General features: G+C 40.3%; 1 protein-coding gene across 1 annotated transcript; it reads right to left on the bottom strand.

Moving 5' to 3' along the window:
• Nucleotides 1–2,686: 2,686 nt before the first annotated feature.
• On the bottom strand, nucleotides 2,687–13,223 carry LOC104071788 (arylsulfatase D-like; the record flags this gene model as incomplete). The annotated part of the gene is made up of 9 exons (XM_009583197.1): nucleotides 13,171–13,223; nucleotides 12,157–12,297; nucleotides 11,227–11,348; nucleotides 10,143–10,265; nucleotides 8,201–8,624; nucleotides 6,990–7,126; nucleotides 4,977–5,111; nucleotides 3,643–3,805; nucleotides 2,687–2,808 (listed from the first exon to the last, which is right to left on the bottom strand). Coding segments are annotated over exons 1-9 (1,420 nt in total), but the record flags the coding sequence as incomplete, so codon positions are not given.
• Between the last annotated feature and the right edge of the window lie 4,202 nt (nucleotides 13,224–17,425).

Raw genomic sequence — 17,425 nt, forward strand, 5'->3', positions numbered from 1 at the left:
CTGAGGGGAGCGCGGCCCTCACGCCGGCCCCCCGGTGCTTGGGGAGAGCTAGGCCGGGGGAAGCCGTGTGTTTTGGGAGGTGGGTGCTGCACAACGCCACGCCTGCAGCGTTCCCCTGCTAGGCACTTCTCTCCATTGCTAACCTGTGCCCTATGGCACTTACCAGGGAAGGAGCACACCAGCCCCTCCTCCGGTATTTTCTTCTGTATTTTAATAACATTAAGGTGCTTAATAAGAAGGGAGGGAGATAACTCCTAACCAAAAGTGATTGCTTAAAGTGTTAGGTTATGGGGTTGGTTCAACTGATTCATAATTACTGCAGAGGCCCACTTTCCACAGGAAGAGCAAAGATGCAGAGTGGTGATTTACACATGTCACTTAGAGATGATATATTTTGATTGTGCCCAAACAGAGGAAAGAATTGAGTCCTGGTCTCCTTAGATAAGTAATTAGTTGATACAGCCAAAAGTTGGCCTTGAGCACTTTGAGTGGGGTTCCCTCACTGGGCTCACCTTGTTTCATAGCCACGGTGGTATGGGGTCATCCAAACCCCCACCTGCTTGTGGCTGCTCCAAGCACCAGCTCTGCAGCAGTTCTCCCCAATTGCAGTAGCCCCAGTAGGGTTGTGAAGGCCTTACCACTCAGCTACAAGGCAGAATAGCAGCAGTTGAAGCAGTCTTTCCCCTTTCTTTTTTCCCTTAAATAAACGATCCCTTTTTCCTAGTTCTTAGACAAAAATGTTATCAGCATCTTCTCTCCAGAGAAAATAGAGAATGAGGATTCCCCAGAGAAAAAAAAAAAAAACCCACAACCCTTCCCTGGAGGGCTTGAAGATGCTCCACTCCGTGGAAGAACCGGATTTATCAAACACTCTTGCACTTAGCATTTTCTACCATACAGAATCTTGAGCAGTGCGTGGGTTGCTCTGGATCTCACCCTGAAGGGATTAGCTCCTCAAGTACTGTATGGCTTGTATAGCTTACACATTTTCCCTTCAGTGAAGTACCCAGCTTTATCTTTGGGGATCAAGAACCTAAAAATAAAACTCCACTGCAGCACCTGGCATCACATCCTCACATTTAGTACTTGGTCCCTTTCCTCCGTGTTTCCTGTCAGCCGAGCGCAGTAACTTCCTGCCCAGGAGCCATGCTTTTGTTAAACGTGGTGTGACAACAAGAAGGGCACTGACCTCAATGTTAAACTGGCAGCATGACTTTGGTGTTGCAACGCTGGAATGTATTTATTCATGCCAACAAGACAGACGGCAAAGTTCTCAGCCATTATCCTGATACTCTCTCGCGCGTGTGTGCATTCGTATGTGTGTGTGTGTGTGTGTATCTATCTATCTATCTATCTAGGGGAACAGAGAAGTCAGTTTTGAAAGATTTGCAAGTACAAGTAAGTTTTGCAGTCTTCAAGTGTTCACTGAGCAAGTAGATTCTTGGCTTGATACTATCTATAGTTGATACTGTCATTGTACCAGAAAGTATCATAAAGGAAGTGTAAATGGGCATGTGAAAGATCACCCAGTTAACACTGCGAAGTAAGAAGGATTTCCTGCTGGGCTGCCTAAGATTATCTCACCCCACAGTCAGCACTCAAAGCGCTCTTCGAACAGCCTGCTCCTTGTCAACATAGCAGCTGAATGTGAACAGCTGCTGATGGTGGAATGCCCTAACATTTGTAACCATTATGCAGTCTCTCAAGAACTCCGTAATTCTTCTCTCACTTCACAGATAGGGAAAGCAAAACAAAAATTAAAGGAGCTCGTTCATGTTTCTAAAGGATGGGAAGATGAGTAGGCATAGCCTACTCCATTGGCTTCTGCATTTCTCCAGCTGTGCAGAACGGGGCAGGGGGGGGAGAAAAAAAGTACAGCATCACTACAAATTCATCATCTTTACACTTACTGTCACATCATCCAGTCACAGAAGGTGCAATTCATCTCAACTGACTTTAATATGAGGGTGATTTTTATATCTGATATGGTCAGTCTCAGCTCCCTTTTTAGTCAGTGGAGAGAAACAGGCCTGACTGATCTAGCCCAGATGTGCTACTCAGAAGGAGGTTGAATCATACCCTGTAAACATCTGCATCTCTTCAGTGACTATAAAACAACAAGCTCAGATCCAGGCACCTGTGTTTGGTTGCACAAATGCCATCCTCCCTTCTGAGCAGGAATAAGGACACAACTACCCATCACTGGCCTGTTCTCTTTCACACTGTAACAGAGGGTGACATCAGCAAAGATTGGGTGCTTGTTGAAAGCCCGGGAAAGCATTACAGCTGCAGTCAGCTTGTCTAATGCCACAGCTGAGAAAATGAAACAAATAAGATAGGGCTATTGAAAACAAACAAACAAAGATAAAGACCTTATGTGTGCAGTTCCTTTTTCTTCAATCTTACACTAAAGCTGATCCCGAATGCTTTTGCAGTGAAAGCAATAGAAACACTGCAACAACAGGGAGATTCTTGAAGCTGTGCTACCCATGAAGTGAAACCCTTCATCTCGGGCAAGGCAGGACAGCTAACAACAAAGCCATTCTGCAACTTGTAGAAGACATGAGCATTTGAGGCAATAAACTTACTCCAGATGTATGTATGCATGTTTTTACGTGGTACTCTGTTGGAAGCTAGAGGTCATTACATCGTCTGTGATACTCAGGAGGGGGGTGTTTATACTCACTGTCCTTTTGGTGCCACCGCACTGCATGCAGAAACACACCACAGTAGTGAAACATGAACTCGTGCCCAGAGTGCTGAACTGTTCCCCGCAGCAAAGGCAGCAAGGTGCGCCCGTCGATTATCCTGATGGAGAGGACGGGAGTCACCAGACTACTTAAGAATTTCAGTCTGCAGCTGGAGCGTGAGCAGTACTCACTCTCCATGTATGCAGCATTAGGATTTCAAGTTTCATTTCTAAACCAAGCTACTATTTAGCTAATGAGCCCTGAGATTTTTAATTGTGTGGATGGGTGGAGACCAGTGATTAGCAGTTGCTAGCAGTTTTTGCAATTACAGCTAGTTCACACATCCTGCCTGGGGAGATAAGTCACCATTAGTGTAATTGTCGTGGAAGTAAGTAATAACCATAGTGAGGGCATGGTTCACAGCTTTTAATTTTGCTCCCTGAAATGGAAGTCACTGATAGCTCTGTGAGCAGGAGGCTTCATTAAAAAAAAAAAAAAATTGACTAACAGTTGGTTTAGTTACATACCACCAGTACTTTTAAACTTTTTGCTCAAATGGCTTAGCCACCCACGTTTTCTTGTGTTCTTTAGAAGAGTCTACTAACATAGATGCTACAAATTGTTTGCTACCAAGGAAGCTACTTCTCCGGTACTGGCAGCCAAATGCAGGCCATGTGCCATTGGCTCCACCTTCCCTACTCATGAAGAACCAGGCTTCCTAGTCTTGGAAAGGGCCTGTCCTAGTACTCTAACAGGACCAACCAGCTTTGTGAATATCTGCGTCTGTAGACAAGATGGGGAGAGAGCTACACAGAAAGCAAGCTACAGAATTTTCTGGTTAAGAAACAAACAGAATTTAACCTGTGGCTGTTAGGATGCATGACATATATAGTCAGCACCTGTCTAAATCAAGAAAGGGGAGCAAATATGGTTTGTGAAGCCACTTTTGTACCTGTCCTGAGGCACTGCCCCTCCAGCGATGTGAACCACTGTTGGGAAAATGTCCATAAGGCTTGTCAGTTCATTGATAACTGTCCCTGCAGGCAACACTGCTGGCCATCTAACTATTCCTGGGACACGGATCCCTCCTTCCCAGCCTCCCATTCCTTTTCCACCTGTTAGAGGCGAGAAAAAGTACCAAAAGAGATAAAAGAATAAAAGATACTAAACATTATGAATGTATAATAAAAGGTTTTAAAACTTTCAGAATATTCAAGTAACTTTAATGAAAATACACTAAATCCTGGAGAACAGTAGAATGACTACAGTGCAAATTCCATTCTTCATGCCACCTTGTCAGCCTTTAAAACCAAGCTCTGGGAACCTTGCCTCTCAAGAGAGTCTAGATGAAACATCTGTATGATAGGGAAGAAACTGGAAGGTTATATCAAGAATATAGTCATCATGATATCTGCCAGTGTTGACATAGATAATTGTCTACTGTGAAAAACAGAAGAATGTTTCAAGAGAGACTCCAAACAGCGTGTTCTGGATCTGCGTCAAAGGAAGTTCAGACTCGACATTAGGAAAAGGTTCTTTACTGAGAGAGTGGGCTGTCACTGGAATAGGCTTCCCAGGGAAGTGGTCATGGCACCAAGCCTGTCAGAGTTCAAGGAGCATCTGGACGATGCTCTTAGTCCTATGGTTTAGTTTTAGGTAGTCCTGCGAGAAGCAAGGAGTTGGACTCGATGATCCTTATGGGACCCTTCCCACTTGAGATATTCTATGATTCTATGATGCTACAACATTTTGAAGTAGTGCTTTGCGTTATGGATTAGATAGTGTGCTTACAATATTTAAAGACAACATGGAACTAGAAGGGGGTACAAGTGTACTGGAGTCTAAGGAAAGGATGAACGAGGGGGAACATAACAGCATTGAAATACATTATGACCTTGCAACAACAGGCAAGGAGGAAAGGAAGAATCTCTTCTCTGTAGATTGGTGAATAGGGCAAGATCTGTTGCTTAAAATGCAGCAAGAAAATCCAAGGTAGTTACCAGGAAAAAGTCTCCAGTAGCACAGACAATGAAAACTGGATTATCTGGGAAATCACTGAAGTCTTTAAGAATAGGTTAGACAATACAGCTATCAGGAGTAGCTTTGGTGAAAGTGATCCTGTCTGGGGGCTAAAAGATGAATAGCTCATGCTCTGAATTTGCTCCAGCCCTACAATCCAAGATTATCATCCCAGCTTAGTAAATATAGTTTATCTGGATGCATTTTACTCTATCATTTTCTTTTTAAGAGGAATTCTTATGCATGTACACATTACCAAAATTTTACCTTTATAGATCCCATTCCATCCACCCAACTGAGCATTTCCTCTGTGAGCCTCTAAAGATCCTCCATGATCAGAAGCAAAATAAATGAATGTGGTATTCTTCAAGCCTTCTCTGTCAATAACATCCAGAAGCCTGCCTATAAACAAAGCAAAACATCGTAATTATGTCCACAGATGCAGTCAAATTTTTTAGGTCTTGACTCAAAATTCAGTGAAGACCGAGTCTTTCCATTTACTTACATGAGTTCTGTTATGAGCTACCACAAGCAATGCAAAGAGTAATCCTGCATTACAGAAATAATAAGAGCCCAAGAGAAAGCTGCTGAATGTGCCCAAAATTTGCTTGTGGTGTCTATAAAAACAGTAAAATAAAAAATAAAACCAATTGGAAAATAATTCAAATTAATGATCCTTTTATTCAAGCTACTCAGAATACTCTGTCAGCTTTATGCTGTAAATTCTCTGAGTCAAGGATTGTCTCCATTGTGTAGCTTCAAGCATCTTGAAAAGCTTAAACAATGCTGCCTAGATTCCTAATCATAGAAAACTGCTGTGTCTCACCAGGGACTGAACAGGGACTCTGAGATCAGGCTGCATACTATCAACCAAAATCTTCTCCTGATGTCAGTGGTAAAAACTTCACAGACTGTAATTCAAACCTAGGTTCATAAGGAATGCTTTCAGTACTGATAGCGTCAAATGTTTATACTGAATATGATTTATCTTTAATTGCTTGTCCTCATCACCTACTGCATCAAATATATTCACCAAGAACAGCTTCCATAGCTACAGAAGCAGCAGCAAAAGCTGAAGTACGCGAGTTAAAAGCATAAGCCAGTGATCAGCTCTTTTGCTCAATCTCTTCTCCTTTATAGACTTCCTGTGTCTCCTTGGTCAAACTATGCATTGACCTTACCTAAAAATAGACACCTTCCCCCAAAAAGAGTTTAGATTGAGTCTAGGCATATTGGTTCTGAATTGGTTCTTACTTAGCTGTCCAACCCTGGAGACGTCTGTCCTCACTAGCTGCCATCCTGTTTGGCCTATACAAGGCATGTTCCTTACACCATAGGACTTCTGCTATCCAGCTCTGCTTGCATAGCCTGTGCCTGAAGGTGACTGGTGCCAAAAATTTGGAAGAGGAATATGGCAGAGTCCTCTGGTTCAACTGGATCTTGCAGAGGTTCTCAGCCTGCCCATCAGAAGACATGGGGCTCTTCTCAAAATACAATTTTGTAAACATGGTTATTGGAGGAAGAAAAGGTTCAGGGATTGAATCTTGGCCTGGACAGGAGGGGAATACTTTGGCAATAGGGTCTTCGCTTTTGACTAAATACAAACAGGAGCTATCTCCCTCCCTCCCACTGAAGCAGAAAGGAACTACTAAGTAAGGCTTAGATCTACATCTAGGCTCTGAGTGCCGATTAAGTTTAAAAACCTAACCTAATCAGCACTCAGATCCTGGATTTAGATCTAAGTGAGTCTTCACGATGTACTGACTTCACACAATTTATTAAGTGAAACTCCATAGCCTTTTAACTTGGCCTTTTGGCTATGAGGGAGTTCTGGTTTCTGCTCCAAGGATTATTCTTTGATAAAAAGGAACAAGTACACAAACCAACCACCATATAATGCAGGATTCAACAGCAGCACCAGCTATATCTTCTGAGACTAGGCAGAGCTGGAGAGGTGTCATATATTTTGATTAACAATTTTGATTAGGTGATTAATAATGTGATCAAGCACATATTTGATTATTTGACTGCATTTAACACTGCAGCAAAGTCAATTAAAAAAATAGAAAGAACAAATCCTCACAAGAAAAGTTTGGGCTTTCATCTTAAGAAAGAAAAAATGAGGTGTGGTAATGGAATGGCAATCTCTGGAACTAACTGTATATCCAAGGCAAGTTCACTGATTTCTGTCTTATGCAAAAAGGGAGTTCTGCGACCACCCCTTTAATTTCTTTTCCACATTCAAATAAATGAAGGATTTTCTTCAAGACGACCACTTACCCACCATCCAGTCCATCTCCTCTACATTATCTCCGTATAGGCCATGTCTGCTTCTTCCCAGAAACTTCGCTGTGGTGATGAGAGGGGTGTGAACATGTAAGAGGGAAACAAAGAGAAGAAATGGTCTATGCTTGTTTCTGAAATAAAAGAAAACAATAGTCATTTTTCTGCAAACTGTCACTCAAACCAAAATACAATAGTGACATGGTAGTGACTATCTCAATAAAAATTATTATTGGGGTCTAAAATAAATTTTTTTGATTTTGACATCTTTGCATTTTTGAGGTTTTGGGAGACAGAGGGGATTAAAACACCCCTCAAAGATTTTGGTTCTGTATTAAGACCAAAATAGTGATGGGACCTTTCTTTCTCTGGTTCCAAATTAGACATGTGTAGAACATTAAATAAATAACTTGGCAAGCTCATAGCCAAAAGACTGACGCACTCTGATAGGCAAGGAGAATAGGACTCGCTTGCTTAAACTTAAACATGGATGTTACTGGACATCTGAGACATCCTCATGGAAGAGGCAGATACAACACTGCACCCACAGGGGAACCGTATCCCTTTGACATCAGGCCAGGCAGGTTATCCTAGGACCTGAGATTATCTATGCTCAAAGGTTCACAGAAGAGATTTCTCTTACCCCAATTTCCCTTAAAAAAGAAACAACCAACCCCTAAACCCTGAGAGAAATAGTATAATCTTATTCAGGGATATGCCCAGACTTGACACATGAATACTTTTATAGACTTAGTGGTTTGTTCAATTCCGGTTGAGGTTACTGATAGTATTGTAAATGAAGGACACCTTTGGAAAACAAAACAAAACTCACTATCACCCTCCTGTTTGTAAAAATATTAACTTCGTATGACACTTTCTATGACAGTCCATTCATCAGACCAAGATCATTTTTCTGTTCCTACTGGCAGAAAGCCCAGTCCTTGGCCAGGACCCCTTTGTTTTAGGTGAACAAAACACACACACACACACAAAAAAATCATCCTTTTCCTGAGGAGCTGACAAGCTATGTATAAGATGAAGGACAGCAGTTGGATGCTGACAGGTAGGGGGATGCCAGAAAACAACAAATTACTGGCCAGCATCAGGACAGGTAGTTCAGCATGCTAGCTGCCTACTCTAGTGGTGTATAAAAATAATCACATTATTTTTAAAAATCCTTAAAACATGATACAATTTTTGTTGGTTACCTTTCAATGAATGAAACTGCCTCCTTCAGCATATTAGAAGTAGTTTTTTCTAGATTCATCGGTTGTTCAGTGATATCATGGTTTCTCATGAGGATACAGTTCCAGTACTTGGTGAAACCATAGCTGGAGAACCAGGAGATGAAATACAGGAGACCACAGATGGCCAGGCATATAATTATTTTCCATTTTACTGAGAATAAATTGGTAAGTTTTCCAATCAAAAGCGTAAGCACTGCAAGGATGATCATCTGAGTGTAAAGCCAATATGTATCTTGCAAAGACTTGGCCAGTTCAGGGTCATCTGTGCCTTGACACTCATTCAAAAGGGTAAAAGGCATGCCGTAAAAATAATCAAAGCCATGATTCAAAGGATGGTGGCAGTGATCACAGCGGGATTTGCAGTTCACACCCATATGCCACTTCCCTGAAAATATAAAACGAAGATCTTTTAAATCCAACATCGTTACTCTTGGGTATGTCTGCCTGTATTTCTAGTAGGTCGGCGGCACTCCTCAGTTAAGGTGCAACCAAGGGAGGAGCTGGTGTGGAATGGGGACAGACTCCTAGGAAGCAATCGTGCATTGGCACTTTATCTACCTAGAACAGCTGGTTTTCTTCACCTATCTGTTAAAATTCCACGTGTGGCAATGGTCCAGCTCAGACACTTCCCTGAATAAGAACGAATAGGGTTGCAGTAGTTGGTGCTTATTATTTTTCACGTAATAAAGTAGCCATTCATTAATGGGTAGCCTGATGGGGAGAAACCCTTGTGCCAAAACAAACAACTAAGTGCAAGAACATGAACTATTTCACACACAAGTTCTATCTGACCTTCACAGTCCAAGAACAAATTTCAGGAAGAAGGTGTACATATTGGCTCTGTGTGTCTATATTAATCCTAAAATGAGTAGCAAAAATAGGCCATTCCAATTATCCAGTACAATTGGACATATCAGAATATGTCATACACTGATAATGAACCTTAATGAAGTCATATTACAGAGCAGTGTAATTATTCTGACATTGAAGGACAGACAGTCTATAACCATGGGCTTAGGGGCTATTAGCTAGACAAATAACTTCTGAGAACTGCTAACCAGCTCTGTACTCATGTATATGAATGTAGTTTACTGTATAAGCTATACCAGACTGCAGTGAGCTAGGAAAAGTTCACCCCTTTGCACAGGCTTGTGTGAAGTCAGTACATCACTAAGACTCACTTCAATTTAGGAACTAAATGACACCTCAGTGTGCTGGAGCCAAGCAGAGGTGTGAAAATCACAGTAATTACAATTAAGCACATGACACCTTTGAGTACATCAAAAAGAGTTTAAAAATGGGAGGTACTTGAAAGATACAGCCTTTAATGGCTGTTCAGGCAAAATTAGCAAAGAGTTAATAGGATTTTCTTTTTTGGACATGTATTCTGATCCAAACCCCACTGAAGTCAATGGGACTCTTTCAGCTTTTTTGGCAGTTTCTTTTTGCAGAAAATAAGGCACTTTTAGAGTCTTGACTGTGATAATAAGCAGACTGCATAAATAACAGAAAATCTAGCCACCAGATATAATTAAGACCACCGTGGTGCCTGGGTACTAACTGGCAGACAACATTTTTCTGCTCGAATAGATCAGTGAATATCTCTGTTGGTTCTTTCTAAAGCAATCTGTACTGGACAAACAAGATTCTTTCCTTTGCATTTACTTCTGTTTGCAGTGTACATCTATGTATTCCCATACGTCCTCATTTCGGTTTTACCAGATACGCTGTGCTGACAGCGGGGCTTGTGGATGGCATTCTAAAAACCCTGCTGATTATGTTATGTATACAAGAAACTCTAGTTTAACTGATCCTAGACATTTTGGCAAAGAAAAATATTTACAGAAGCAGTCTCATTTGAATAACAAGCAATGAAAAAGGGGCCAGTTGCTATGTCTCATACCCACAAGTGCTGTAGAATAACCTTGCTGGTGCAGTATTCTTGCAAAAGTAGTTTCATTTGGTGGGAGCCCACCAGAACACCCGTTCCAAAAGAGAACCTGCCGTTGAGTGCTGGATGCCATGCCTAGAGAGAAATAACAGTCTTTAACATAAAATAGACCATATTTCAGATTTTCAGTCTTCTCAGATTGTTCTTTCTAATGAATGGGACTCAGTTGCCTAAGTCTAGTGCCTTTTTATAAGCCATTTAGTATGCCCTGGGATATTCTGATTGACCCCCAGAACAATGTCTTTTCCAAGTCCCATGTCATTATTTGCTAGTCCAATGCAGATGCCTCAGCTATGCTGGGGTGTCTACAAATGGCACTAAGATGCCTATGTTTGGACATTAGGCAACCTCTTACAACAAAAGTTCTATCAAAATATAATGTTAAGAAAAGAGAAGAGGGAAAAAAAAAAGCAAAGACATTTTATATAGAACTAAAGGCTTACAGAGTCCGGGGTACGCACTTCTGAAATGTACAGAAGTGATTACATTTCTCCTTTAGGAAGTCAGGATCACATCAGAGGAGCTACACTGATTATTACTGCCGTATGCAGTGGCTGAAGTTTTCTGTCATGAATTTACACGGCTGAAGTAAATCTATTTTAAAACATTATTGTTGAGACCTATTCCACAGTCTGACACATTTCACTATGAAAAAGTTTACCAGGTATTCAAAATATTACACTTTACTTAATATAATCTTAATACCACTGAACATACAGTGTTTACACATAATCTTAATACCACTGAACATACAGTGTTTACACAATTTTCTTCTTCATGTTTCTACCTCTGGGTGGTTTGTGCTGTTTGGGTTTTCATCCATCTTTGTGTTGTCATTTAGCCACATTAAAAGTGCTTTATGTGGGAATTTTCCCATAGAAATCAATCACTAAATCTAGTCATCTTTAGTTTTGCCCATCTCACTGAGACCGCAAATCCTTAGATTAACTAGTCTTTAAAATGGTTTCTTTAAGGGGATTTTTAATAGCAATAATGGCTAGACAGACTGCAGTGAACCATTAGAGAGAGGGCCAACCTGATCTGATGGGATATCTGCCAGTCAGGAAAGCTGCTCTGCTCGGAGTACAGACAGCAGCTGCAGCAATGTGCTGAGTAAGTCTCACTCCTTCCCTTGCCAGGCCATCAATGTTAGGGGTCCTAAAGAGAAAAATCCCATCTCATAAAAAGGTACTACACAGAATTTTGTGGTATCCCACTCCTCCTAGTTTTGTCGAGGACATCACCATCAAATTTACAAAACTCTGTTTATCTACAATTCAACTAGGAAAGCTCTGTTAGATATTTTTTGAGATACCTTGGCTCCTTAGAAATGAATTTTCCATAGACAAATGTGTTTTTATTAATAACTAAAAAGAAAAAAAAAAAAAGAAAAGGTATTTAGTCTATCCCATATCAAAAGCTCACGCAGTATAGTGGAAAAAGATTCCATTAATAGATACAGGACAACACAATTTCCAAGATTATAATAGGTTAGAATAAACACAGGATATATATACAATCATTTTATCAGTCAATCTATATACAGAGTGATAACTGCAGCAGGGATAAATAGATCACATAGACTGAGCTGTCATTTCATAACAAGCCTACTAGATTTGTTAGCTGATATTAAATCCTAATCTCAGTCCTTGATATTTCAACCCTGGAGTTGTGGAAACTTATAAATTACACACATGCCTGACAAATACACTGCACAGACATATTTGCAAAATTCTGACTGTATGTGCTGAAAATTAGAAGTCCAAGAAAGTTCCTCAAGCATTCCTGTATCATTATTACTCCAGTAGGAATTACTGTAGAACATTTATTTTGTACATGGTTTAAAAAGAAGTGTATCTAGATAAACGAATTAATTAATAATGAGTTTTCTAATACTGTTATCATTGGTTTTTTCCATTGAAATTCACCAGAAAGGGATAATTTATTTCGTAGAATACATTCTTACCTTATTGTATCGTTGCCATAGCAACCCACATCTCCAATACCAAGATCATCAGCCAGTATCAGTAAAAAACTGGGTTTTGAAGGATTTGATACACAGGTTCTTGGAAACAAGCATAAAATTAGCCAAACGTTTAGATAGCTCCTGAAATTAGAAGTAAAGAGTTAATATTACAAAAACATTTGTAAGCTTTACAATAGACTTTAAACTGTTTATTAAAGTTTATGAGGACTGTTTAGATGCAAACAGCTACCAAATACTGCCAGCAGATGGAGCTCCTGAATATTTACAGAAGTTCCTGAGTTTTCTAAAGCCAGTAATATTGGGGTTTTTTTTTATTCACACAGGAATTTTGTGTGTGCATTTCTTTATTGAGATTTGCACTGATCTCAGCAGATGTTTCCAGTAGAATGAGTGGTTGGATGCTTGCAAGTCTCCTGAGACACCCCTTGTACAGGGGTGTAGAACACTCCTGTTAAGGCTCCTGGAATGCGTGGGACAGGAGCACGGAGGTGGTTGGTGTGGAGGCATGCTGGTTATGATGGCAATGCCTTGACTATTGCATCCACTGCACCCAGTGCTACACACAGCATCTGGAAAGTGCTCCTTCAAGGTTGCAGCAACCGGCTTAACCTTGTTTATCTTCCTAGAAGACCCTAAGAATATCTCAGCACGTGTCTTAGTTGCTCAAGAGTTTGCAAGAGGCACCTTACGGATGTTCACCTGAAGTAAAATACATAAGCTAGAACATATCTACTGACTGCTAGTTCATTAATAGATACTGCAATGTGATAAATGCATAGTAAATGTACTATACCATGTATTATATATACTCCTAAACCTCCATGTTGTATAAAAGCAGGATGAAAGGCCTTGAAAGACCAATAGTTCTAAATCTGTATTAACTGCTCTCAGATTCTCAATGAGAAGAAAAAAAAAAAAAAGAGATCTTTTTAAATTTTCTTAAGCACAACATGTAAAAACCAGAAAAGACCCTCAATGAATGTCTTTTCTTACCATTGTTTTCCCTGGTAAACTTCGTGGCTTCCCCATGTATGAAACAGGTACATAGCTGGTTACATAAATTCTGGTGGAAAAACAAAATAATAAAAAAAAAAATCAGGGCCCAGTAGCTCTGGTGATCTTGTCTGTGAGGTCGGTCATTAACAGCTCTGCATTACCGCAATCATATTGCCACTGCCTGCGGCTGGCTACAACAGCGGTGGACTGAACTACAGGGGCTTGATTACACAGGCCCTACATTCCTGACTGTGTGCTTGCAGAGCCCTGTTGAACTGACACTGCGAGGCAGAAAGGGCACTTCTGAGGCCGGGTAATGTCAGATAGCACAGCATGCAGTTTTGCAAGATCTGGCCCGTTCCCAGCTGCCAATAACTTCAGGGGGACCGGTGAGTGTTTGGCAAGAAGGCTAAATGCCCATGGCTTTAAACAAGTGTTAAAGGTACCAGTTACTCAATACATGCACAGAACTGTTGGTGTTCACTGAAAGGAAGGTTTTCACCATTTTACAAGCAGGAGGTTTGTAACAGGAGAGAAGTAAAACTAGTATCTCACTCTTTATTTAACTTCAAATTATCTTTAAGGTCCAGGAAAATAATCTAATCTTTACTGTGAGCTTTGAAACTACAAAAAATGCTTCAAAGAAAAGCCATCCTGGAAAGTGGTATTTGCAGTCCAATTCTTAGGGAAGGGACTGTAACATCCTTAGGTGTGGATGCCATCTAGTACATTCAAGGAGGTGTTTATCTGAATGTTACTAAAAACTGTCCAGAAACATAAATATCATTACGATCATTTCCTTAAAGGACTTCAAACCTTAATGCAATTTATAAGTTTAACAAGCCAGTTTTTCTACCTGCCAACTCCATGAACCCAACCTGGACTTTAAAAACTTAGAAATAACCCTTCAGTTTCTAAATATTTATTTTTGTCTGGCAGGGCAAATTTTATGAGTGGAAGCAATTTCCTAATGCTTGCTGAAATAGAGAGCACAACTAGTTGCTTTGGTCAAAGAATGGCTTGGGAAATGCACTCCTTTTCCTTGTGAATGGCCACAGACTAAGGGATCTGCAGAAAATGTTGCACTGGAATCATGCAAACAGTCATGCAGAAGTACATGACAAACCGGCTCCACGAGAGGCTGGCATATGCTCATCTTCATGCTGTACACTGAAGTAAATTAGAGATGACATTCATTCCTTCACTGTGAAAAGAGATAAAAATCTGAAACATCCCATCCATGCAAAACCCACAACAGTTTAGATATGCATATTCACCTTTTTCTGTTAGGGGCTGATTCCTTCTGAAAACAGAGCTCTCACTAACATCGCTAGGAGTGTCAGGAACCCAGTACTGGGCCCTAGGGCTTGTCCAGTTTCTTTAGCTGTTAAATGAAAAAAAGATTTAATCCATAAATCTAACATCAGCCTCTAGAAATCAGCAGTTACTTACAGAAATCCGAGAAAACATCAGATAGTAATTGGCTCTGTAAGCCAGTACGCCACAATCAATGATCAAGACTAATAAAAAAGGCCAACCCCTTTTAACAACGTGGAAAACAAACCCTCTTCTCAGTCATTCTTCTTGCTCTGAAATCCCTCTTGCTCCTTGGTGTGCTGAGCAGCCCTGATCCTCTAAGACGTGTGTGGGAGGAAGCGGGCTGGGACTTGCTCCTTTTCCTCTTAGTCTCCCTTCCCCCAGTCTCCAGCACAGAAACCGCCTGGGATCCCCGCCAGCAACCACCAGCAAACTGGAACTGCCGGGCAGGTTTCATATGAATTCCAGGCGGAGTACAAAGTCCTTATTCTTGAAATACTGGCACAACATGGCTACTGCCTTTGCTAGACTCCCTATTCAGTTAATTCTGTGCAGATTTGTATAAAGCCTGTCTCTATTTCAGTGCCTCAAAAGAGATGCTATAAATAATAACAACACAGCACTCGGAGCCCTGGGGTTTTGTTTAGTATTCCACCCCCCACTCACACTTCTTTCAGAACTTAACTCTGTTATAATACACTTTACCCTTCAAAAGGTCTTAAGCAATTACTTAGAGGAGCTCTCACCTATTCGTTTGTTGACATTTCAGTTCTCCGAGTTACTTGAATACAGTGAATGTGGAATTTAACACTGTGTTCTAGAGAAGCCAGTAGAAGTCAGTGAGGTGGAAAGATGAAGCAGCTTAAACTATCAGACTTGTATAATACACGGCAGGGATAATCATGGTTTGAAGCAGTTTTTTATTTGTTGGCCTCCTTGCATTTATGACTATACTCAGTTATTTTTATAAGATACAAGTTTTCAAATTGGGCTACTTTTATTCATACCTATTTGACTATACTACTAATTTTGTATGATTACTTAACAGCTTGTGATGCTTCTGGTGCAAAGATTTTTCTTGAAAAAAATATATTTCTCAAAATTATGTCATGCCTTTGGAAAGATGGATCTTTAAAAGTTGCCAATAACATATGTATTAATTTCCATCTGTCTTTGGTCCAAATTATGACTAAACTTTTCTGTCAGCCTTTCTAGACTGTTTACATCTTTCTCACCATGTGATCACTACTGAAGATGTGCCCATGCTGCTGCTGGCACGCCTTAAAAAATCAACCAACCAAAAAACCAAGCCAAAATCCTCCCAAACCCCCACACCTTTAAATTTTTCCCTGATAACAAAACTCTATCTGGAAGCGGAGGAGGCATTCCGCTGGCACAGACCTTGCATCCTGTTCCTCACCGTTACGTTAGTGACCCAGTACAGGGGTAACAGCTGTGATTACTTATTGTCTTCAACAGAACTAAGCTTTAAACAAAGACTTTTTTTTTTTTTTGTTTAAGAAAAAGAGCTTTGTAACAATGACGCAGAAAGGAGATGATTTTTATCTCTGCATTTTGAGCCCTGCAGTATTTCCTTCTCTTACGATAACTGTTTTTTCACTGCGCCTGAGCAGAGGAAGCTGCTGTTTACGCACTGCTGCATACAGGCAAATTCTCTGCCAGCAAAACCTCAATTTTTGAGTCATTGTGTGCTTTATACTGCCACTTTCTATCTGGCTTTTTGCACATGTCTGAGTACTAAATGCAAACACTGGCATTTGTATAGTCCCTTCTACCTTTGACAAGTTTTCAGGATGAATTTATAGTAGCAAAGAACATAAATATTGAAGTGACACAAACAGAAATTTGTAAAATTATTTCTATGTTACACTTATGAAAAAAGACTAAGAGATAAAAAGAAAATCATTAATCAACTAAACTGGCTGAGCAAGTAAAACATTTGCAGGGGTATTCCTTGGGGGGGGGGGGGACGACGACAACAACAACAAAAACCAAACTAAAATAATCTGTTTCCATTTACTCACTTCAACCCCCAAGTTCTTTGCAGTTTTAGCAACTCTGACTTCATCCACTTCTGCAGAAAACCCAGTCATTAATACAATTCAAAGCCCTAAAATCTCTGCAATTTCACTGCAAGCTTTAGTGCAGAATCACATCTTCTTAGAAAGTCTGGCTAGGTTCACACCACTGCAGGATTTCTGGTTTGTTTGTTTGTGTCTTCTAGGTTGGTGGTGGTTTGTTTGTTTTTTTTTTTTTTTTTTTTAATAACTAGTATTGGCAGAACCCCCTTTTACAAATTGTAGTTTGTAAACCTGTGTATACTGCTACCAAATATTTTTGAGCATTAATTCCACTGTAAGTCTCAAATGAACCTTGTTTTTCTGGAACTGACATTGAAACAGTGCAAGATATTAATCCAAAACATTTTTTATTGGCAACTTATATTCAATAAAATTGCTGTTTGCCAAATTAGTATGCACCAGAACCTCTTTCTGAAGAGCAAAATGCTTCTCTTTCTTTTGTAACTGTTGCAGGGTTATACTGGACTTTAACATTTTGTACTTCGTATTGTTTGTGATACATGTTGTCACATAGCTAAAGCTGTTCACAACTGGAGGACGATCCCTCACTAAATCAGATTCACTCTGACTCAGGTGTTGCTCAACATCTCAACAAGATTACTGCAGAGAGAACAGAGAAGTACAGGAAGCAATAATGACACAAACTACTGTGTCTGGATAGAGTACGACCGTGATTTGTGGACTATAGGGGCACAACTGCGAACATCTAGAGTTCTGCGTAAGTCTAGTATTTCTAACTGCTGCCTGCTCAGCACCATACACTAGGCTCTCTGCAGAGTTCTCCAATTTTCTTCCTTCAGCAGGCGTAAATTAGGCAGAATTTAGGCATATAC

This window comes from Fulmarus glacialis, unplaced genomic scaffold, assembly GCF_000690835.1.
Source record: "Fulmarus glacialis isolate BGI_N327 unplaced genomic scaffold, ASM69083v1 scaffold10788, whole genome shotgun sequence".
NCBI lineage: Eukaryota > Metazoa > Chordata > Aves > Procellariiformes > Procellariidae > Fulmarus > Fulmarus glacialis.